This window comes from Mus pahari, chromosome 23 (genome assembly GCF_900095145.1).
Source record: "Mus pahari chromosome 23, PAHARI_EIJ_v1.1, whole genome shotgun sequence".
Lineage (NCBI taxonomy): Eukaryota > Metazoa > Chordata > Mammalia > Rodentia > Muridae > Mus > Mus pahari.
Window position 1 is genome coordinate 32,017,821 of NC_034612.1, and position 25,387 is coordinate 32,043,207.

Sequence of the window (25,387 nt, forward strand, 5' to 3'; positions counted from 1 at the left end):
GGTCCAAGAGCTGGGATGACAGATTTGTGCCAGGGTGCCTGGTTTTTGCAGTGCTGCCGATGGAACCCAGAGCCTGCTGCACACTAGCAAGGCACTCTTGAAGTTGAGCCACATCCCCAGCCCTGGTGTGGATCTAAGGGTACTCAGCATGCCTGCCACTTCCACTAACAACGTCTGACTGCCTGTGTCTTTCCATTAGACTTTGAAGTCAGCTTTTTGTCATGGAGCCCCTGTAGCAGGGGCTGGGAATGGGGAAGGGTGAGCAAGCACTAATGTGTCACGGGTCCCTGCCAACAGGGCCTGCAGACTCCCATTGTCCTTGCTGATAGCCTCAGATGGGTATCGGCTCTGTGCCCAGATATGCATTCTTTGCAGAATTATCTACAGGCACTGCTTAATGGAGCTCAGAGTGACCTGTTATGCACCTAGTTAGTTCTTAGTGACTTTAGATTTCTGTGTGGAAGTGACCTCAGCCCAGGAAGGTGCCCTGTCACTCAATCTACACAGCCCCATGTCATCCTCAGCACACAGTCCCTCTGCCACTAAATAGTAGATTGCTCACTTAAGCATCTACATAAGAACCAGGATTCTCCGCTCTTGCTCCTGCATCTTGACTCACTCTCGTGTCCAGCTGTGAAGTTCCAAACTCAATGTCCTGCTTTATGATTTATCAATGTGTGCTCACTCAGAACTAAAAAAAATAAGTAAATACCCCAACCAGAGAGGCGCCTTTTATCACCTTCATTTTTCTCTGCCCAGTAAAAAGCCGATGAGAATACACCCTCTGCTGTGTTCCATTCATTTCAAAATGTACTAGCTCCCCACTATGTCGTGAGCAAGAAGGAAAGTAGTAGCTGGGTTATTTGTCAAGCTGTCCTGGTTTTTAAAATTTATCATCTCTTGCCAATTGACAAGTCCAGGAATATGTTGAAATAAAAATGGAAGAACATGTAAAGATAAAATTGTAAGTGGGATGCCCTGAATGTGTTTCCTGCCATTTTTTTTTTTCTTTCCCTCCTACCAGTGGACAGTAACCAAGAAGGAAGCCAACCAGCCAGAGCCGGCTCAGCTCTAGGGAACAGCTGGAGCTATGGGAATTGGGTCTGTGCCTGAAACCACCCTTCCCATCCCAGCATGCCTCCGTGCATTATTACAAAGCCTTTGAGAGCCGCAGCTGGGGATAGCTGGGGAAGGACAAAGGAAACAGCTTTTAACCAGCCGGAAACGTTTCCCTAGACTTTGCCTCACCCAACCCTTTCGGAGCCTAGAGACAGCCAAAAAAAAAAAAAAAAAAAAAAAGACCTGTTATTACCAAGCCAGGTGGGTGTGGACTGACAAGGGAAAATAGGGACTGTGGAGTCGTGTCAGTGGTGACATACACACTTGCTGTACAAGCATGGGGACCTGAGTTTTGTCCCAGAATCCATGGGAAAAGTTAGCACGGGGATGAGGGTGTGTGATCCGAATGCTAGAGCATAGAATCAGGAGAATGGAGCTAGGAATATATAGTCCTCTCTATATATAGGGCTCTGTGATCAGCCAGCCTAGTTTAATGGTGAACTCTGGTCCAATGAAAGACTCTGTCTCAAAAAAACAGCAGGATGGTGCCTGAGGAACAGTCAGTACCTGAGGTTGGCATGTGGCCTCTACCATGAATGAGCAGTGTGCACACACAGACATGCACACATGCACACACCCTGTGCACACGGTGAGTCAGGAGGCACTGAGGATGAGGAGTTTGTCCATTTCTGAACACTGTTTCTCTGTCAAGAGAGAAGCCAGCCATTGACTTCAGTTTTCATAATAAAGCCCATCTTTAAATTGCCCTTCTTTGCCTCAAGAAATTTGCCTCTTGGAGGCTGGGGAATGACCTGGGGCTGCCTGCTGCCTGTACATTTTTCACCGCTGCACTCTCCAAAACTAATTTCTGTGTGTTACTAGAGAAATATGGATGTGTCTAAGTCTTTTAAAAAATATGAACCCTGGGGGCTTCAGGGTACAGTTGGAGTTATGCAGACTGGGCTCCTTGGTGTGGCAAGCGACCATTCACCTGTTGCTCTGAAATGCTTTGCTGTCAGGGAAGCACTTAATCCCCCAACCAGGCCACTTCATGCCGCAGGGCGGACATGAATGTTGCAAGTGGCTCCAGAGACCTCGGATGCACAGAAAATCTCCAGGTTTTCATCAAGTGCAATGTCTCTGAGCCACTTTAACTTGTTCTCCAGAAGAGCAGCCGACCCTCCTGCTATGCTTGAGGGAAGGTCAGGAACCTAAGACCGGCCTGTGGTTGCCCTTTTCATCGTCAGAGGGTGGGTTAGACTCTGCTCCAGCACTGGGCCAAGTAAGACTGGGGATGTGGACAGAGTGCTTGCCTAGGCCATTCTTGGCTATATGGTGAGTTCAGGACTAGCATGGGGCATATGAAACCTTGTCTCCACAAAAAAAAAAAAAAAAAACCAACAACAACAAAAGAGAAGCTTGGGAGAGAACTCTGCAGGTCAAGTGTTTGACTCACAAGGATGAGGACTTGGGTTTGGAGCTCTACTTAAAGCTAGAGGCAGTTGTCTGTAATCTCAGCAATCGTATGGTGGGATGGGAAGCAGAGACAGGAGAATGCCAGGAAGCTAGTGAGCCAGATAACTTGCCATATGCAGTGGCAAGCAAAAGATCCACACACTCTCTCATACACATATACACAGGCACACACATACACTCTCACACACACTTACATATATATATATATATATATATATATATATATATATATACATACATACACAAACATATACACATATACATACATATATACATAAACATACATATATGCATGAATACATACACACACAGGCACACAGACATACAAACACATGCTTACACACATAAACACATATACACACACAAGCATACATACATATATACACATAAACACATACATAAAATACACACATATACATATATATATATATATATATATATATATACATACAAACACACACAGGCATATACTTACACAAACACACATATGCATAAACACATATATACATAAACACACATACAGGCACACACACATACATATACTTACACACAGAGACATATACTTATACACACACACATACATACACAGGCACATGCATGCATGCTTACTTGGCTCCCATTCATTCCAGAGTAAAGTCCAGACTCTTCAGAATGTCTGTCTGTTTGTCTGTCTGTCTGTCTGTCTGTCTGCCTGCCTGTTCTGAGACAGTCTCTCGCTAGCTCAGAGCTGTCCAAGCTCTCCAGCGCTCTCTTAGGCTGTCTAGATTGGCAAGTGAGTCCCAGCCTGTCTCCGTCCCCAACACTGGGATTGCAGGTACACATCTAGCTTTTTATGTGCATTCTAGGGATGGATGTCAGGTCCTCATGCTTGTGTAGAGAGTACTTTTCCAACTGAGCCAACCGCCAGCCCACCGCGATCTCTTCAGTGATAGGGTTGAGCTCAGTGGTCCCAGCCCTTGTGTGCGTCTCCACTGTGCAGTTGAAAGGAAAGCCATCAGTACCATGGCAGCAACCTGTCCTGAGGGTGGTGTGATAGTGGCAACCAGCCTTGCTACCCCGAGACACTGTTTATGTCTTCATTTAACAAGCACCTGGTGACGCACATTGTCCCCTGACAACCATGAAGCAGAGGAATATGTGTGTCTCTGTATTCCAAAAGGGATACAAGCACCTGGTAGGCTGTGCCACCTCGGTGAGGTGAGGTGGTGTGAAGGAGGTGCTGCCTGGTGGACAGTGGTCCCTCCTACTCTTCCCAGATGGCCAGTACTCCTGCTTTAATATACAATATTTTTAAATTTTTATTTGTATTTGATATGGGTGGCATGTGTGCCACACTACACAAGTGCTGGTCAGAGGAATCAGTTCTTCCCTTCCACCTTTATGTGGGTTCCAGGGATTGGACTCAGGTCATTAGGCTTGTACAATGAACACCTTTATCTGTTGAGACATCTTACCGGCTCTTCAGGCAGATTCATAACTGTGATCCCATTTATTGGGTCAATGTGAGTAAACACTGTTCTTACTGGACGTTGAAGATTCAACGTAAATTCCGGTTCCTTCCTGTTGGGTTTGGTTGTAGTTTTACTTTCTGTTTGGATTCTGTAAGCATCCCACCAATTTTATTTAAGGAACAGAAAGGTGTGTGTGTGTGTGTGTGTGTGTGTGTGTGTGTCTGTGAGAGAGAGAGAGAGAGAGAGAGAGAGAGAGAGAGAGAGAGAGAGAGATGCATGCATACATGTGTGTAGGTGTCGATATGAGAATCCTGGAGTCAACCTTGGGTGTCATGCCTTGACCATCCATCTTTTCTCTGAGACAAAGGCTCTCTCACTGTCCTGGGGTTCACCAAGCAGGTTGGGCTGGCCAGGGATCCCCGAGGTTCTCTTGTCTCTACTCTCCAGTGCTGGGATTACAGCATGCAAGGATGGGCCTGACTTTTTAAAATGAATTCTGAGGATCAAAATCAGGTCCTCTTGCTTGCAAGGCAAGCCTTTGCTGAGCTATCTTCCACAAGCTTTGGAGGTGAACACTGCACTTTAACAAAGTTTAATGAAGCTGAAAACTCCACAGACTTAGGTTCTGAGAAGCCAAACCTAGAGGTTCTTTGGAGCTGTAGGGTGGTCATGATGACAAAGCCACCTCTCATGCAATAGGTCCTTTTAAGAAAAATGTGTGCTGCATGCTACATGAAAGATATGTATTGGGTTTTGTGTCAGGACAAATGACTCAGCATCATTTGGGTGGGTGCAAAGTGGGACCCCCTATGGCTGGCCTGGCAAGAGGTCAACCCGGTTGTCCCTTCCAGGAACTGGTTTCTGAGGCCTCCTGAGATGAGTCTGCATGGTCACTCAGCACTAAAGGGGAACCCTTGGTGCTAGGGAATTTGAAACAGGATTTTATTCTCAAAGGCTCTGGGAAATCCTACTTCCTTCAGGCTTGGGCTTTTCCTAAAGGCAGCTGTGAGTTTAATGAGCTGTGGTCGACTTTGAAGAAATGGTAAGAGTTCCTCCAATCTGTGATTGTGGCCACACAGTAGGCCTTCGAGGAGAAAGGGCAGCCAGCCCTGAGGACCACTGGCAGGAGGACTCAGTAGACCTAGGCACAAAGTACCTAAAAAGGATTCTGTCTGCAACCTAACAATAAAGTTACTAACCACTAGAGTACAAGCAGCACTGAGTGGTAAGCATCCTTCCTACACACATGCATGCATGCATGCATACATACACACATTTAGTGCATGCGGCACTAATTAGTGAACATCCTTCCTGCATACGTGCAGACATGCATACATAACACACATGTGCAAGTGGATGCAGTGCTAAGTACTTAGTATCCTTCCTACACACATATGTACATATACACATGTTCCATGCAGCACTAATTAATAACATCCTTCCTGCACATATACATGCATGCGTACATACATGCACATGCTCCAGTGCATGCAGCACCAATTTGTGATCATGTACAAATAAGCACATGCATACATTCACACATGTTTCAGTGCCTACAGCACTAATTAGTGAGTATTCTTCCTGCATACATGCACACATGTGTACCTACACATATGCTCCAGTACACGGGATCATCCTTCACACAGTTGGGAACCACAGTCTGCCCAGGTTTCTAAGACTTTAAATTTTCTATGGAGAGGATGTGGGGGAGAGGTGCATGTGGAGGCCAGAGTAAACACCAGATGTCTTCCTCTATTGCTTCTACCATGTTTTTGAGATAACTTCTCTAAACCTAGCGCTCCCTGATTCAGCTAGACTAGTCAGCCAGTAAGTCCCAGGGATCTGCCTGTCCCCTCCCCACAGTGTGGGGGTTACAGATACATGTCAGCACACTAGGTGTATGTTCATATGTGTGCACTTGCACATATGTATACATGTGTATATGTACACATGTGTAGAGGCCAGGGGAGACCATTAGTTGCTGTTCCTAAGGTGCTCTCCACTGTGTTTGCTTGAAGCAGAGTCTCTCACTGGCCTGGAATTCATCAAGTACGCTACACTGGCTGGCAGTGAAGCCCAGGCATCTATCATCTTCCTGGCCCCAGCACTGAGATGAAAGTGCCTGCCCCACACGCTGTTTTTTTTGTTTTGTTTTGTTTATCATGTTCTGGAGATCATACTCAGGCCCTCTTGATTGCAAGGCAAGCACTTTACCAACTTAGCCATTTCCCCAGCCCCTGCTATTCTTTAAACATCCTTTCTAATTAAATGTAACCTGAGTAACCTCTCCTCATTTAGCTTCTTCAAGCATAAAAAGTTCACGTGGGGAATGATGGCTGGGATTAGGGTCATTCCCCTGCTGCGAGGGTTTATTCCTGAGGACACAGCAGCTTCATCTCAAGGCATCACCTCTCTTCCTCTGAAGCTGCCGAGTCTGTGGGTTCAGGCTTCTGTGACCTTCTGCAGAGCCTGTGTTGATACAGTCTTCACCCTCAGACAGCCATACAAGCTGCTTTAGTTAGGGCTTTATTGCTGTGGAGATGCACCATGACCACAGCAACTCTTATATAGAAAACATTTAATTGGGGCTGGCTTATGGTTTCAGAGGTTTAGTATGTAACTGTCATGGTGGGAAGCATGGCAGCATGCAGGCAAACATGGTGCTGGAAGAGCTGAGGTCTTGCAGGCAGCAGGAGACTGTGTACCACACTGTCTTGAACATAGGAAACTTCAATGCCCAGCCCTACATTGACACATTTCCTCCAGCAGGGCCACACCAGCTGTCCACTTTTGCATGTATGTGTCTGTGTTTGTGCGTGTGCATGTGAGTGTGCGTGTGCGCGTGTATGCGTGTGTTGCACATGTATATGTGTGTACACCCATGGAAGCCAGATGCAAATCTTTGATGTTGTTCCCCAGGGGTTGCTCACCTTCTGCCACTCCAAGCGGACACTTTTTAATAGTGCCACTCTCTATGGGCCTATGGGGGCCAATTACATTCAAACTACCACACCAGGGTAGGCAGGTTCAATGGAGAAAGCTATGACACCTTCCACTAAGGACCTGATTAGGAAAGGAGTCGTCGACTTCATTTCCTTTTGATTAACTAAGACAAAACCAGACTTTCACTAGGAAACAGCTTTGTGTAAAAGAAAGTGTAGGTCTGAGAAGACGGCTCAGTCTGTAAGTGCTTGCCTTGAAAGCATAAAGACCTGAGTCTGATTCCCCAAACTCATATTAAGTGTGTGTGTGTGTGTGTGTGTGTGTGTGTGTAGAAACAGGCAGGAGAGAACACAGTTGTAACCCCAGGACAGGGAAGGTGGAGACAGGTGGATCCCTGGTGCTCACCTGTCAGCCAATGAACTTAGAAAGTTCTAAACCAATTAGAAACTTGTCTCAAAAAGAGAGTGGGACCAGCAAGATGGCTCAGTGAGTGGGGGCTTGCCTCCAAACCTACTGACTGGACTTCAGTCTCAGGACACACATAGTGGAAAAGAACTGACTCTGGCAAGTTGTCCTCTGACCTCCACACACACCCCTGCACACATGCATGTGCACACTCATATAAAGAAAGAAATGTTGGGGGACAGCAATGGCAGAAGGTGAGCAACCCCTGGGGAACAAAATCAAAGATTTGTATCTGGCTTCCATGGGTGTACACACATATACATGTGCAACACACGCACACCGCACACGCACACTCACATGCACATGCACAAACACACCCACAAACAGACACATACATGCAAATGTGGACAGCTCTGAAGTTGTCTCCTACACTTTCTTTTCCGAGCACTTGAAGCCGTGCGTCTCTGTACCTCACTTTTCTCACCTCTACAGGGGGTGAGGCTGTCTCCCTGGGTTGTCATTGAACATACATTTGTCAAGTGCTCAGGGAAAAACAGCTCTGCAGAGGGAACTTAGTGAAACACAACTCTCTTTCTCTTCCCTGCTTGCCTTTATTCTTCTGGGAAACATCCTTTGTACATCAGTGTGTGGGTTTTAGAAAAAGGTTTGAGATGTGGAACATGGAGGGTGGTGGAGTAGAAGCGTCAGTTTCTTGCTGAACTTTTAATGGGTTTTAAAGTTGTTGGGTGTGTGTGTGTGTGTGTGTGTGTGTGTGTGTGCATAGGAGAGTTCATGCGATGCATGTGGGCATATGTGGTGCCATGGCACATGTGCAGAGGTCAGGGGACAACTTTATGGAGTTGTTTCTCTCCTTTCTCTTTTACACAGGTTCCGAAGATTGAAGGCAGGTCACTATGCTTGTACAGCAAGCTCCTTTACCCGCTGAGCCTTCTTGCTGGCCCCCAAGGCAGACTATTTATAAAAATGGCTCTCAACCTTCCTAATGCTGAGATCCTTTAATATATAAACTCATGTTGTGGTGACCCCCAACCATAAAATTACTTTCATTGCTACCTTATAACTGCAGTTTTGCTACTGTTATGAATTGTAATATAAATATCTGATATCCAGCCCCCAAAGGGAACCACTGGTTTATAACAAATTAGTGCATTACTGAGGATCTGTTGAGTGTGTCTTATATCTCAAATACTTTTGTGCTCACAGAAGTAAGGACGCTTAACTGAGACCTGGAATCTTGGCCACTTGGGAGGTAAAGACAGGAAGCTTATGAGAGGAATACAAGGCCAGAATGGGCAACTTAGTGAGATCTTGTCTCAAAATGAAAAGGGCAAAGAGGATTGAGAATGTAATTCGGTGGTAGAGAGCACTTGGCTTGAATCTTGGCTAGAGGGACTGGGAATGTAGCTAAACTGCAGAACCCTTGCCTAGAATGCACTATGCCTTAGTTCAAGTCCCCCATACCACAAAGAGAAGGGAAAAGAAAGAGAAATCAAGTACACTCACTTTTTAAAGCTTACTTTAACTCTCTATACACAACCCTAGAGATAAACATAAAGAGAAGGAAAAGTTACAAATGGTGTGTGTGTGTGTGTGTGTGTGTGTGTGTGTGTGTGTGGTGTATGCATGCTCACATGCCCCTATTTCATGGCCTACTGGGAACCAAGCTTGGCTCTTCCCTATTGCATCATAGGAAAGGAAGCCACCTTCCCCTTTAGGTCACCTCTTGCTCTCTCTGGTTGTTCTTCTTGTCCTCCATAGTTGTCCACCATTAAGACTAATGACATTTACCCCCTGTCCCATGGTCATGGTTGCATCTTTCTAGTCTGACTACTGATTACTAATTGTGTAATTATTAGTGAAAATTGATAGATACATACACAGTATTCATGCTGCTTTTGCTAAGCAAAGATGACCTTCTTCATGACTACATAGTATTTAGTGCTCAAGCATCTATTTTATACAGAGGTTTGGTTTTCCTGAAGTTTCTAGTTGTCTTGCTTTTTAAAAGGGAGTGTGCAAGTTGTGTATATATTAGCTATATATATATATATATATATATATATATATATATATATATATATATATATATATGAAATTTAAGTTTGTATATGTGTGTGTGTGTGTGTTTTGCTATATGGTAAATAACACAGACAGGGGGCAGAGAGAGAGGGAATTCATCATGCACTCCTGACAACCAGGGCATAAACTTCATGTGAGGAACAATCCACATGTAAATTTTGAGAGAACTAAAGCACTGTCTGAGAGGATGTGATGTGAAGTGTGATGTGAGCTCAAGGCTCGTCGGCCACACAGAACATTAATTATTTAATGTTTAAAGTGGCTAAATCAAGACTAACTATGGATGTATATCAGTAAATCCCTAAAAAGGTTTAGAAGAGATTGCCCTTGGTCAGGGAAGGGAGAGTTATTCCATCTTAGTTTCAGTATGCTAAACTTGTGTATATATACTTTAATTAAAAGTCTAAAATAGAGCTGGGTACGTAGCTCAGTTGGTAGAGTGCTTGCCTGGCATTCCTGAAGCCCTGGGTTCTGCTCCCAGTTCCACCTAGAACCAGGCATGGTGGTACATGCCTGTAATCCCAGCACTGGAGATGAGAAGCTTGGCCTCATCTATTCTAGTTAGCTTTCTGTTGCTGATAAACAATGTAGGAAAGAAAGGGTTTCATTGGCTAATATGTCACAATCAGCCCATCACTGAGGGAAGTCAGGCCAAGAACTGGAGCAGGGACCATGGAGGAAGGCTGCTCACTGGCTTGCTCCCAGGATCACCGTCAGCTACTTTTTCTTATACAGTTCAGGTGTGCCTGCCTAGGGATGGCACCGCCTGCAGTGGGTCGGCCTTCCTATATCAACTAGAAGTCAAGAAAATGCACCACCACCAGGACATATCCCAAGGACAATCTGATGGAGGCAATCCTTTATTGAAGTTCCTTCTTCCAAGATGATAGTACATCATCTCAGTTCAAAACCAGCCTGGAGTACATGAGAGACCGTCTCAAAAAATAAAATGAAATAAAATAAACGGCAAGCATCCTTTCACAGGAAGAAAGCATGTCAGAGCAACGTGCTATAATGAGCACTCTCCTTGCTGTCAGGGTCTCTGGATTTCAATTATTTATGCACAATTATATTGCATTGTTTTACATTTGCAGTAATGACCATGTGGGCTTTGCAATCAGCATTTCTCCAAGCCTTGCTTTGACCTTGCTCGGGATGCTCGCACAGGCCAAGCTAACCTTTCTGGTGGCTTTCTCCATCTTTTCTCACTGGTGTCCTGTGTGAGCGCAGCTTCATCTGAAGGGATAGAGGAGTTGGGGGTGGGGAGCTGGCATAGAGAACAGGCTCACATCTGGTGACCCTGAATGGGGCAAGTCCCACCACTGACTCTTTGCCTCTGTTGGGAGACAGTGCCCTGTAATAGCAGGTTTATTTGTGCTTAAAGCAAGATGCTCAGTGAACAGTCTGCATCCCTGTGAACCCAGGACAGAAGGGGCTTCTGTCATACCTGTCACATGGCAGCATCACGCTTCATCTGCTGTTTAGAGATATTCTAATGGCAAATTAAAGCTTACACTGAGAGCTCACATACAGAAGATGGGAGAGGGGCAGCTGTGCTGGAAGGTGTGTGCCCTATATGGAAGAATGCTTCCCTGAGGCTGCAGATGGAACTCCCTTCTCCGAAACTTCCCCAACCTGTATACTCTAGCTCCCCACACACATCCCAACCCTAAGACTGTACACAATTAGGACAGAATAACATACAACAGGCTGAGGGGAGTGATTGGATACTCAGATAAGGGTCCCGTGATCTTCCCCACCTCTAGGGGGAATGAACAGCCGACAAGCCCAGCTGGGGTTTGCAAGCAGGCACCGCTGATCTTGTGAAAGATGCTTAGCTCTGCTCATTGATAGTGCTGCGCAGTGCAGTGACAGTGCTGTGCAGTGCTGCCTAAAGTGTAGTCTGCTCAGCCTGAGCGAGAGAGGCTCCACCTGAGACCATCTTCCCAGGTGGTAACCACCGGTGTGGGCATCTCCTCGTCTCCTCTGCTGTCTCAGCTGTGCGGTGATTAGTGACATGGGAGCACGTTGTTCGGTGACCCCTTGGCTCCTGCTGCTGCTCTCCTTCACTCTTCATAACCATTTGCAAATATTAGCTCCCTGTGTCGTTTCTCCTCATCAGCCGCTTCCACAGGTGACAAGCCGGGTGCTCCTCAGATTGCCATACAGTATACGCTCCGGCCCTCGTGACAGTCTGACATCTGGTGAGCCATCCCTGAAGTTTCTAAGGGAGGTCATCAGCAGGAAGGTTCCCAGGGGAGTCACAAAGAGAGGGGACTTCAGGGGCCTATGGTCTGGGAAAGGCCAGGGCTGCTGCATGTGTCCCAGGAACCTAAGGGTGTGTGAAAATAGACCTCCCATCATTAAATCAATGTATAGGTTTAAGAATATGTATTTGCTGGTCTTTTTGTATATGTGTGTGTTATGAGCTAATATGTTTGTGCACACGTGCAGGGGTGGAGGTATTCATATGTGAGTCTGTGAATGCGGAAATTAATGTCAAATATTGTTCTTAATCATCCTCCACCTGAGTCTTGAGATCGGGTTTCTCATTGAGCCAGAGCTCACCAATTTGGGCAGACAAGCTGGCTAGCACACCCCAGGTAGAGGAGGTTACCTCTACCTCCCCAGTGCTGGAATTATAGGGGTTCATCCAGCTTTTTACATGGATGCTGGGGACCCAAACTTGGGTCCTCGTGCTTTAATATCGATCACTTTATTTTCTGAGGTAGCAACCCAGCCCCTTATTGCTGATTGGTTGATTAATTGATTTTTTGTTTTGGAGATAAGGTCTTACTATCTAGACTAGACTGGCCTTGAACTTGAGATCCTCTTTCAGCACCTCCCCTGCTCTGTTTGTGTGTGTGTGTGTGTGTGTATGCATGTGTGTATGCTAGCACAGATGTGTGAAAGTGCATATGTGTGTACATGCATGTAAAATCCAGAGGACAAATTTGGAGTATCATTTCTCGGGCACCATTCACTTTTTTCCCCCTCTTTTTAAGACAGGGTCTCCTATTGCCCTTGAACCTCCAGGTAGGCCAGGCTGACTGTCTTATCGAAGAGCCCCAGGTTCTAATCCCAAAGAGGAACCACCACACCTCGCTTTTCTGCGTAGGTCTGGGGATCAAACCCAGATCCCGAGGTTCCAGGACAAGCACTTTACTGATTTAGCCAACTCCTGGTCCCTCTTTCCCCACTGCTTTTGTCATTTATATGCACCCCTAGTATAAAACCAGTTCCTCTGTAAGCAAGGAACCCCAGATGCAGCCCTCTCCATGGAGAGTCTACCACAGATCAGAGCCTTTCATGAGCCAGAATTCTGAGTAGCCATAACTGCCCACATGCTAGTTGTTCATTGTGAGGGCCAAAAGAGGGTATTTTGCTCTTTGGTCATTTAAATTTGTTTTAATTCCAGGTCTCTTACATCCACACCCTGTGTTGAAGTCCCTACTCTTTAAATGCTTGGTTTTGATTTCCCCTAAAAAGTTAGTAAATTTGCTGTGGGTGGTTTAATTTTGATGCTAACTGTATTTTAGGGGGAAAGCAGCAAAAATTGCATATAGCTTTCTTCTCCTTGTCTCTGTAAGTGTGAACTCAAATTATTTATAGTTTGATACTCAGAGATGGTCTCCATGTATTTATGTAGCAGAAAAGCAAAGGGGCCGGGGTGACTGCGGAGAGAAGAGAACACTTGGATAACTGAATGAATTCACCCTGGGAGTCACCGGGACTGATCTGTGACCCTGTGCCTAACGGAGTTCCCAACTCATGGCATATTTGTCCAGCTGACCTGATTAGAAAATAGTGGACATATTAGTTATTTTTCTGGCCATGAGAAAATGTCTGACAAGGGGACTTACGGGAGCAAGCGTTGACTCTGGCTCATGGTTTGAGGGTGAAAGTCTAGCATGGTTGGGGCAGCGTGGTGGCAGGAGCGTGCAGCGTGCACAGACAGGAAGCAGACTAAGTGTGGGTGCTAGCTCACCCTCTGCGTTGTATTCAGCCCTAAATTCCAGCCATGCATGGTGCCATCTATGTTCAGAGTGGGTCTTCCCACTTCGATTAGCCTACTCTAGTAAACCCTCTCACAGACAGGCCTAGTGGTTTGTTTCCATGGTAATTATAAATCTCATCAGGTTGACAATTAAGATTAACTGCCACAGTGGGTATGCCAGGTGATGTCAATAAACAAATGCTTAGATCAATGGAAAAAATAACTGGAAGCATTTTAGAAAATGCCAAGCCCCTGAAAGCTTGCCGCTACCCAAGACCCCAGTGGTGACAGGTGGCCAGCAGACATCATCAGGTGCCTAGACTCCATCACATGCAGTCTGACGGAGGCCAGGGGCGATGTAGAAATATCCCAGGCTGGGCTCCCTTGAGGGGTCCTGGTGAGTCCTAAGGTTCTGAGTTTCCTCTTGCTGCAGTTTTACATGGCCCTTTTCTGTCCTGCCCCCATCACCCCATCTTCCATTCTGAGGAGTGTTCCATGGATATTTTGTTTTCTCTGTCACAGGAGATACTGGTACCCAAGAGGCCATGGCCCCCATCATCGTGGTTGCCCCGGGCAACAGAAGTGTGGTAGCAGGGTCCAGTGAGACCACCTTGGAGTGCATAGCCAATGCCAGGTACAGGGTGTGCTCTGGGCATGGGAACTCAGGTGGGGCATCTGTCATCTGAAAACCCAGACCCTGAAATACTTCCAAATCTGGGACTTAGAGCCTTGATGCCAGGAAAATTCCAACCCGATCTCATGTGTCTGATGGGTCAAAGCACAGATGCACTAAGAATGAATATAGCATGGGATTCCCTTTGGGCTAAGTGTGCAAACTGCAGATGAAACACAAATGGATTTCATGTTCAGACTTGGGTCCCATCCTTACGCAGTCTCACTGAGAATATATGAATACTCCAAAGGGGGAAAACCCAAAATACAAAGCAGTTATAAAGGCTGGGCGTTTCAAATAAAGGCACCAGAGCCTAGACTAGAGGTCAGGGAGATGACTCAGCAAGTAAAATACTTGATGCACAAGCATGAGGACCCACCTTCTGCTCCCCAGAATCCACAGAAAAGCCAGATGTGTTATCTTACTCCTGTAATCCTAGCATTGGAGAGACAGACACAGGAGGATCCCTCAGGGTCTGTGTTCAGCTAGCCTAGCTGTACACCAAGCTGCAGGTTAGAGAGAGACCCTGTCTCAAAAATTATGGTAGCAAGAGGTGTAAATAATAACCACATTGACCTACCTCGAGCCTCTCAAGGTGCATACACACGTGTACACTCATACACTCGGATAAATAAGAAAGAGCCTGGACTTGGATATTCTCCTGTGGAGAGACAGTGATGTGGAGAACAGCGTATGAGCTCCACACTTCAGAATGCAGCAGGCTCGCTTCTCCTGGGGCACTGCATGTCACGTGTCAGGGAATGCAGGGAATGCAGGGAACCTCATGCTAGATACTTCCTCCCACTGACTCTGCAGTGCATGGAGCTTTTCAGGTTAGCTCCTGGTGATGGAGAGACCTCCTCAGCAACAGGGACTCAAGCTATAGGGGGAGAGATGAGCCAGGCCCCTGTACAGCTGAGGAAAGCTAGTTCCTCTTGCCCTTCTAGTTCCAGGCACGCCCTGCCTACTTCCTGGTCACTCTAGGTTGAGGTTTAGATGGTCACACCTTCCGTGTATCTGTGGGTCCCCTAGTAGTATTTGTGTGAAGCATTCTTTTCCTGGGCAAATGGAATCATTAGCATGTATGGTCCATTGCCGCTGCAATTAGCTATCCTTGCTCAATAGCCCTTGAGCAGAATGTCTCGTTGAGGCGAGCCGTGAGGGAGTGGAGCAGTATCTGGATTGATTTTTAAATGTCCATTGTTCAACCCGCCATGGTTCCTGGTAGAATTAGCTTTGTCAAGCTCCTGCTGAATGCCTGAAATTATTATTACCGCCGTCCACGTGATTCACCGCTCGCTGTCACCAGTGCCCTTCTGCTCTTTCGCAGACCTGTGGAGGAGCTGAGTGTACACTGGAAGAGAAACGGAGTTCGACTCACAAGTGGACTGCACAGCTACGGGAGGCGCCTTACCATCATCAATCCGACATCAGCTGACACGGGGATGTATGTGTGCGAGGCGACACTCCGGGGGAGCACATTTGAGCCAGCCAGGGCCAGAGCCTTCCTTTCCATCATAGGTAATGCTCAGTCCAGCAGTGGTGCTGGCTGCGTCCTCAGGTAGCTCTCCATTCCCACAGTGCTGGGCAGACAAGAGAGCTGCTGTGTGTCCCACTGACTTGACGTATTTGTGCACGTGTGCCACCTCTGTACACAGATGTGGAAGCCAGAGGTTGACATCAGGTGACTCACCTCTGCTACCCTCCAACTTACTGTTTGAGATAGGGTCTCTCTCTAGAACCTGACAGCTTGCCATTTGGCTAGACTGACTGGCTCCACAGCCGGCTCTCAGGACCCAGCTGCCTCCCTCCACCCACAGCCTTGGGGTTACAGATGATCCACTGCTGACCCTGGCTTATTATGTGGGGGCAGCAGGTCCTCAAGCTTTTGCAGTGAGTGTGCTGCTAAGTCATCTCCTCAGTCCCCACTGACCTTTATTTTTAATGACATTGATTGATGATTGATTGATTGATTAATTGATTATGTATGTTTGGAGAGGGGATGCTCACAGGCCACAGGATGCATGCAGAGGTCAGAGGACAACTTGTGAGAGTCAGTTCTCTCTTTCCACCACGTATCCTGGGGATCAAACTCAGGTGGTCAGGCTTGACTGAGCATACCTTTTCCAGCTCAGCCATCTCCCTGGGCCACACTGATCTTATTTTTAATGATGTAAATGGTGGTATGATAGAGTTTATCTTCCGAGTTAATCCCATTTGCTTTGGACCAAAGTAGGAATGTCTCTCGTACCTTCCCAACTTCTTCGCCTTTCTCATCGCTGGGACAGAGCACCTGCTAGAAACTCCTCAGGAAAGGACAGGCTTTACTTTACTATGGCAAGGCATGTAGTCCTCCGTGGTGGGGAAAGTCTAGTGGATAGCTTGGCTTTGTTTGTGGAAGTGAGACCCTGCAGCTCCTAAGATCCCTGCTAGATTATGACCCTTGAAGGTCTGTACCCTGTAACCACCAAAAGCTCTGAAGTGTCCCAAAACAGCACTGCCACCTGGGGAGCAAAAGCGGGAGCACATGGGGGGACAGTTCACTCTCAGGCCACAATCACCTGCCGCCATAAAGCTTGAGAGTGGAGGTGGAGGCTGTCCTCGTCACAGCACTGCCTGCCTCTTCTGGCAAACTTTTGCCCCAAACTTCTCCCTAGCTCTCCCTGGCTCTCCTGATCTGTACTCAGAAGTCAGCCTATGTGATGTCGACGCGGAAGGGAATGGAAACGGCTGGCTCTTACTTTTGGTTTGAACTGAAATGTAAGAACAGCAATCATTTTTTTTAAAAAAAAAAAACAGGCCAAGTATGACCCAGAAGTGGGGAGGACAGATAAAGTTAAATGCTCCAAGTCACCACTAAATACTGGAAGATCACAGTCGTGGAAGCATGACTTGGGTTGCGGCCGAGGGAATTGTAAGCTTATCACAAGATTATGATATGGGCGCATCACACGGGGAGGCAAATACCCGCACTTGATTTTCCCAGCTTCCTGCATGGTCACGAGCTTGTTCTTAAAATGGCTGCAGCTGCTGTCCTGCTGACCTGCGAGTCCTCAGCAGAAGCCACTACTGACAGAGAGTTACCTCAAAGGCAGCTTCACTCCATCTCTTATCGGAAATGAAAGGCATTGAAATGGAGGGGGAAGGCCTCTCCAGAGAATCACTCCTTCAATAATACATTTTTTTTACAGTTTGCCATTTTACAAAATAAGAAAAGAAAAATGCAGATAGATTTCTATGAAATTAGCCAGCACCGAGGAGCATTGCACAGAGGTGGTTGCCTTGAGCAGTCTCGTGTCTGTCAGCCATCGGGACAGGGGGTTGCGCTCTCCCTGTGACTTTGCGGCATACAGCCCACCAGCAACCTCCAGAACAGGTCATGAGGGTGATCAGAGAATCGGAGCCACAGGGCAGAGTTGCCAATCACTGCTGATCCCACCCAAGGGTCTGAGCTCTCCTCTGGCTGCCAGTGTTAGATATAGATGTGAAAATCAAATCCCATTCTCAGCGGAGACTTCCATTGGGCTTGATCTATGGCCGTCTGAGCACAGTCCATTATAGATTGAACCAAAATTAAAATTTGTTATGTGTAAATCTCTGGAAGACAGGACTCTATTGTGTTAAAAAACATTTTTAAGGTAATTTAAACAAGGGAGGAAATTTATCTCCCTATAAACTGGGAATGTTTGCCTCTATCACCATTCCTTCCTCAAGTATTTAAATCTATCATCCTAACTTTGATCTCAGATTCACATCAGAATTGGCTTTTGCATTTAGCACTCACCATCCCTCATGTTCTGGCTTGGAAAGGTACGGGAACACACTCCAATTCCTTTACTGTAGATGAGTGTATGTGTGTGTACATGTTCGTGCATGTGTTGACACTGAATGCCTTCCTCAATCACTCTGAACCTTATTTTTGAGATTTAAAAAATGTGTGTGTGTGTGTGTGTGTGTATGTGTGTGTGTGTGTGTACAGCTGCCTGCATAGACCCAAAGAGAGTGTTGGTTCCCCCGGAGCTGAAGTCGAAGGCAGGTATAAGCCTCCTGATGTGGGTGCTTGGAGCTGAACTTGGGTCCTCTGCTAGAACAGTAAATAACTCCTAACCACTGAACCACCTCCCTTAGTTTTTTGAGATAGGGACTCTCACTGAACCTGTAGCTTGCCACTTCGTCTAGACTGACTGGCTGTGGAGCTTCAGGGATCCTCCTTTCCCTACCTGCCACACCCCTCAGCTCTAGAGTTACAGGGACACGTTGTCATGAGTGCTGACGGCACACATTCAGGTCTCCATACTTGTGCAGTGAGTACCTCACCACTGGGCCACCGCTTGTCCCCAGTGCTTTCTGTCTGAATAAGGTTGACTTCAGTCACCTTTTGCTTAGAAGTTGTGACAGTTGGAATTTTGTGGTTGGGTCACACTGGAGAAAACCCTGAAGAAAGCATTTCTGTTGATTCAAAGGACTCAGGGATTGTCACCAAGCCCGGCCACCACATCAGGGAGGGATCCTGAGCAAGCGTGACCAATCTCCCAGGCTGTCACCAGCAGAGCTAGGCAGAGAGCTATTGATATGAGCATGCAGATGAATGGAAGCAAAAGGAGTCGCCTTCCAATTACGGATATTTCATACTGATGAGAGGAGACAGACGGCGGTGGTTGTCTGCCCTGCCTGTCAGCTTCTAGTCGAATTGCTCAATTTCTGTATTCTAAACAGGACCCCAAGCTCTGATCACTAGAAGGTGCCTGGCGTCCACCCTGTAGAGTCCTGGGGCCTGTCCCTTGACCTCCTCACTGCTCAGTTGTCCTGCTGTCCCTCTTTCCTCCTGACCTCTGCTGTGACATCTCCCTGCTGGCCAGTCTCTGGGCCATTGCCCTGACACTCAGAGGCTACCGTGTAACATGACCACCGCCTCCCTATTACACCATTACTTTCTGCCCTGCTACCACCTTCTCTTTCTTGGTGGCATCATTCAGGCATAGGAACCAACTTTACCCACCATGGGGGGTGGGAAGTGCTGGTGCTGCCCCACCCAGGAGAAGCTCTACCCCTGCATCTGCTGATAGACTGTGAGCTTTGCTTACTACATGCAGTTCTATGCTAGAGATTGCCCATGGTCTGCAATGGGCCTTGCCTCTTACTTCTTGCTCCCTGAACAGTTGAGCCATCCCCCAAGCACCGCCTCTGCCTCTGCAGCCAGTGTCTGGGGCCAGCTTGGTTGGAGGCAAAGCCTGGATGGATGCCTCAGGCTGTGAGCAGCTCTCTGTGACTGACCTTGGATATCCATCCTTTAGCCTCTGGCAAGCTTGCCTGTCAATGAGACTAGGTGTCCCTTGAGAATCTCCCAGAAGTCACTGTGCAGGAGTCTCAGCTGTGTTCTGTAGCAGTTGGCTCATGATAGCAAGGTATGTGGCAGGGAGATATAAGCATAGGTTTTAGGGTTCACTTCTGACTGTATGGGAACCTGGTCGCTGCGCTTTAATGAATATCTTTGATATTCTTGGCCTTGGTTCCAATCCCTAACATGGAGAGGTGGTAGGTAAGACTGCTGTCTGAAACAAAGGAGACAATGAAGCAAGCTCACCATAAAAGTTCTGAAAGAATGGCTTCACGGGTCACTAGCATGAGTGCCATAGCACGTGTTGCCGGCTAGTGAGTGTCTATATCATATTAATGAGAATGTGTGTCACATCAGTGAGTGTATCCGTCACGTTCTTTTCACACTAAGAGCCATGATGCTCTCGCCATCCTTGGAACCTCGGTACTTTGGTCAGGATAAAACAAATTGATGGTCTGCTGGACATGGTGGCGCACGCCTTTAATCCCAGCACTCAGGAGGCAGAGGCAGGCGGATTTCTGAGTTTGAGGCCAGCCTGGTCTACAAAGTGAGTTCCAGGACAGCCAGGGCTACACAGAAAAACCTGTCTAAAAAAAAAAAAAAAAAAAAAAAAAAAAAAAAAAAAAAAAAAAAAAAGGATAGTAACTGTGATGGCTGGCTTTAACTGTCCATGTGACACACTCTAGTGTCACCTGGGAGTCTCAGTGAGGGACTGTGTGGTTCAGCTTGACCTGTGGTCATGCCTGTCAGGGATTGTCTTAATTAAGTGAATGGATGTAGGAAGACCCATCCCAAAGCCAGCAGCACCATCCATGACTCCGGGCCCTGGACTGTGGAAAAAGCAAGCTAAGTACAAAGCATGCATGTGGTTGTTGTCTCTGGCCTTGGCTGCAGCTATGACCAACTAGCTGCTTTAAGTCTCCAGCCATCGGTTCCTGTCTGCTGTGGTGGACCACAACCTGGAAGCATAGGTTAAAATATACCCTGACTCCCCTAAGTTGCTTTTCATCAGGGTGTTTTATCACAGTGACAGAAATAAAACTAGGCCAGTGGCTCTTACCATTTATAGCTTCTTGGATCACTTGGGGGGGGACCATTGGACATCTTTTCCTCCCAACTGACAGATTCAGCATTGTCCTGCGGGAGCCGTAGCTGCTCTGGGTCCACCCCTGCCAGTGTGCAGAGTTCCTACACACCAGCCCTGGTCCTAGGAGCAGAGAGTAGCTATGTTGGTCTCTTTTCTCATTGTTGTGGCAAAACTAACTGAGCAAAGTAACTCAGGGAGGACTGGTTATTTCCTCTGCTCACACTTGGAAGGCCCATCCTGGTAGAGAAACTCCAACAACAGGAGCATGAGACAGCAGGTCATACTGCATCCTCTGTCAGAGAGCAGAAGGAGATAAACTCTTGTGCTCAGCTCACTTTGTGCTTTAAATTGAGCCCAGCCCACAGCCCACAGCCCACAGACTGGTGCTGCCCACACTGGGGGAGGGCAATCTTCTCTCCTCAGTTATATCTTTCTGGAAGCATCCTCAAAGACACTCCCAGAGGTGAGGTATCTCCATAGTGTTTATAAATCCAATCAAGCACACAATGAAAACTGAGCAACACAACAACCAATACAGAGAACTCCATCTGTTTCTTGCAAAGCTAATCTGACTCCCTGAATGCGGACCACTCCTATTTTAAAACAGAGCCACTCGTAGTGGCTGGTACAGTGTCACAGATGAGCAGCCATTCTGCAGACTAGTAGGTGTTTATGTCCCTCACTTCCTCCTCCCCTCCCTCTCCCCTCAGTTCCACTTCCTGTCCCTCCTGTCCATCCTTCCCTTCCCCACCCCTCCTTCCCACCATCTACCTTCCCCCTCCTTTCTCTCTTCCTTTCTTCTTTCCCTTCTCCCTTCTCCCCACCATTTTCCTTTTTTTCTCTTCCCTTCCTCCAGTCCTTCCATTTTCACATCTCTGCCCTGCCTCTTGTCTCTCCTGCCTCCTTGTAGAGAAAGTTCTCCACTGTCTGGGTTCCTGCCATGAGACCCGGTCACTCAGTTAACCCTGCTCTCCCAGCCTCTCCATTTTAAGATCGATGACCTTTATCCCACTTGCAGAGCTCATCGTGTCCCATACAGAGCACACAGGTCCCAGGGGATCTGTTGTTGACATCCTTGGGGACCATTCTGCCCACTCCAGTGGACGAGGCACCCAGTGAGGACAGCTACTGCAGCCAAAGGCACAGCATAGCAGCAGAGCTGGGCCTCTAGAGGGCAGGGAAGCTGATGTAGGCAATGTTCTTATCAGAACAGGCCCGGGGATCAGTCTGAATTTACCACCAAGCTTGAGGGCTGTACAACATGGCCTGGGTATGCATTAACCACCCCCACGGAGGCTGTTCTGCAAGCACCTCTGCTTCCAGCCCCTTCGATCAATGCCGCCCCAGTTTTGAACTACTTGGAGGGATCCTAGCTCTGGTTCTGGTACTGCAGCTGGGCCATCTGGAGGCCATTCAGCCCGTGCTGGCTTTGTCTGAGCTCTGATTTCACCCAGGCCAAGAGACCCTTTGGATGTCTTCATCTTAGTTCTAAAGATGGAAATGCCCGTTTCTATCCTTGGTTTTATTGGCTGCAGCTGTGATCGATATTTAACAGTCCAGTCCAGTCCTCCTCCTCCTCCTCTCTCTCTCTCTCTCTCTCTCTCTCTCTCTCTCTCTCTCTCTCTCTCTCTCTCTCTCTGTCTCTCATTTGCCAAGACACAGACAGATTCCCCCAGTTGCCCTTGGAAGATCAAGTGGTTAAAAATGTCATGTGTTGTAGATGACTGTCCTCAGGGTATCTCTGTGGCTCAGCTCCAAGAGCCCACAGCTGAAGACCTAGTAAGTGCACCACTGTCCTCATCCTGTAGACAGTGTGGAAACAAGCAAGACCCTCAAGACTCCCATTGAATTGGGTTGGTGTAAGGGACCCACAAAGAGAGATTGTGGCTTATGGGTGGCAGGGAACAAGCGCCATGAAGCAGACAGTATCACTGTGGCAGCTTTAACATCTAGCCTGTCAGCTCACCTACCTCTGAGCTTCCAGGAACAAGATGTAACAGGTGTCTCTGAATGGTTACAAAGTTTCCTGGTGCCTCTAGGCCACCCTTCTGCACATGGGTGAGAGAGGTGCTGTAAAGTAGGGAGGTGGCATATCTGCCTGACTGTGTGCTGTGCACCACACCTACCTGGCCACAGCTTGTGGTGAGTGACATCCCCTCATACATGTCCACCCCCAGAAACATGGTGTGGATTCACTGTCTCCATTCCCAGTCATGTGCCACTATGTACTCCACAGAAGCCAAGAATATAAATAGCATCTGGGCTTCTTAATAAATTTTTTATTGCCATGATAAGACACCACAAGCAAGACAACCTATTGAAAGAAAGAAAGAAAGAAAGAAAGAAAGAAAGAAAGAAAGAAAGAAAGAAAGAAAGAAAGAAAGATTGATTGCAGGGCTTATAATTTCAGAAGATGAGTCAATGACCATCGGGGCAGGGAATGTGGTAGCAGGTAGCCACAGCACTGGAGGACTATCTCAAGCTTACTTACATCCCCATCCAGAAACACAAGGCAGAGAGAGCCAATTGGAGGGGAGGGGATGCCCGCCCTCAGGAACCCACCTCCTCTAACAAGGCCACACCTCTTAATCCTTCCCAAACAGTTCCATCAAATGGGGACCAAGCATTCAAATATATGAGCTCATGGGGATGGAACATTTCTTTTTGTTTGTTTGTTTTGTTTTTGTTTTTTTTTTTTTGGATGGAACATTTCTATTCAAACCACCATACCATGGCCCTGGAGGTGCTGGGCATCCTCAGGACAGGTATATGCTCTCAAGTGTGTCTCCTATTAGACACATTTCAAGGGAATTACACATAATGTGGACAGCCACTTCCAAGTGACATACAGCAGTACTGCTTCCATAACATTCTTGACATGAAAAACTAATGAAAGTGGGGATTGGTCCTGGGCTAGGCACAGGGACTAGGGGTAGATGGCATCTTCACAATGAAGGACCATTCTGTGTTCCAATACAGTATGGACACATGACCCTGCATGGTGACTGTGGTACATGGAACAAAGCACAGGTGTGTGCACACACAAGTAGAAGCATGAAGGAGCAGTAAGGATCAACTCTGTTGACCATGTGAGTGACACCCTGTAGGTGGCTTAGTATAGGATGGCATTACCAGTAGGGTGGCTATTGTAGACCCAGACCCAAAAAGACACAAACAAGATCTATACCCCAAGGCAACACTACAACAAAGTCTAGCTCAATGAGCCAGTGAGTTTCCAGGTTACTTGTAGAGCATGTGTGAGGGGTCACTTACAGAAGCATGGTTAACCCCAAAGTAGCCACCTCACCAAATAGCATGCTATCATAGATGGCAACTCCTCCGTGGGCCACACAAATGGAGTCCCCACTTCCATTAACTTCCCACCTGGTCTGGACTCTGGCACCTCCCACAACCAGGCAACCATGTTTGGCCAGGAGAGCATTATATTCAGTGATCTGGAAGGTGCAGGATGGTGTGGCTGAAATCTCAGGTAAGGGTCTAAGGCCTTTACATGCCTCTTCCTTCTATGAGGGAATGCCAACTGGCATGTGAGGGTCTCCTGGGGAAGTCACAAGGGCTTTGATGAAGGTGGTTATAGCCGTTATCCTGAGAGGACAGAGTTCCATAGGGTAAACCGAGGAAAGGATATATGGGCTCCTCCCCGTATTATGACTTGCAACTGCCTGAGTCTGCAGTTATTTGAAAATAGAATGTTTGACAGAGGAAATGGAAACTGTAATTAATCACAAGCAAATGTTGATATTTAACTTAATTTTCCCCCTTTTGCCCTCATGTCCCTTTAATCAGAACATGATGGTAGCTATTGAATTTAGCATCCACTGATGAATACGGGCCATGACCTGTGCGTAAGGTCCTTGACAGGCTGCACCGCTGTGGAGTTGGAACATAAATAGTGCTGCTAGCATTACTATTGATTAGAGAGATGCGTCTGAGCAGGGAATATCTGTGTGCGAAGAGCAGCTAGGAAAGGGAAGACTTCAAATCTTTACAGCTCATCTCCTGGCCAGTCTGTGCACATGAAACCCACATCAGAGGGTTCTGCTTCTGTCTAGTGAACCCACAGCCACCTCCACAGGGCACATGGGGAGTTGGGGCGGGGCTCCTGCTCAAGAGGCCCAGGTAATTGCAGAGTTGGTACCCACTTTCTGCCCATTCAGACACCTTCAGTCTTTTCTTCTTGGAACTCATGTTTTCATCTCTGTTCCCCTCCTTAGGTCCCACCCTGGTTTATGGGGTTTTTTTCCTTCTTCTTAAGATGTAGTCAATATAGGAGACACACCAAGCCCTATTATCCACATTTAACACTATTACAATGAAAAGAAGATGTCTCCAGAAATTAATTATCACGCAGAAAGTGAACACAAGAGCCTTTGTCATCGTGATAATGAAGTATCACTGCTGCCTTAATGCTCCTGAGCCTGGCCATGCCTCTGCTAGATTCTGCTGAATAAACTGGGGGAAATGTTGCAATTTACCCTCCAAGGAAACTCATTGGCTAATGCTGCCACCGTTTCCTCTTTCCAAGCAAGGGGGAGGCTAGAGAAAAATGCCTGAGAGTTTCCCTCCTTGCCAGGATGGATGAGGGGCTCTGTCCATTCCCCTCCCACTCCCCCATTATTAGTTGCATTCCATCGAAGTATTAAATTTACATTTTGGAGGAGAACTGCTAAGACGTAAAAAAAAATAAGTTAATAGGCTGCACTGTTCCATGATATAGACTTGGCCCCTTGTTATAGGGCTATTCAGCATGCCTCACGGGTGGTGTTTAGTTTAGATATGGAAACAAACTAGCCTCTAAAGTACTGTGCTGTAAATATACCTTTATGAAGCTCTGGGG

The 25,387-nt window shown here is 47.1% G+C and overlaps 1 protein-coding gene across 1 annotated transcript in view; it reads left to right on the plus strand.

The window, feature by feature from the left end:
- The window catches only part of Sdk1 (sidekick cell adhesion molecule 1), a 953,795-nt gene that overhangs the window by 669,300 nt on the left and 259,108 nt on the right, over positions 1-25,387 (plus strand). Inside the window, exons 6-7 of the mRNA XM_021222746.2 lie at positions 13,954-14,065; positions 15,435-15,625. Coding sequence (XP_021078405.1) covers positions 13,954-14,065; positions 15,435-15,625 — 303 coding nt within the window. The remainder of the gene's footprint in view (positions 1-13,953; positions 14,066-15,434; positions 15,626-25,387) is intronic.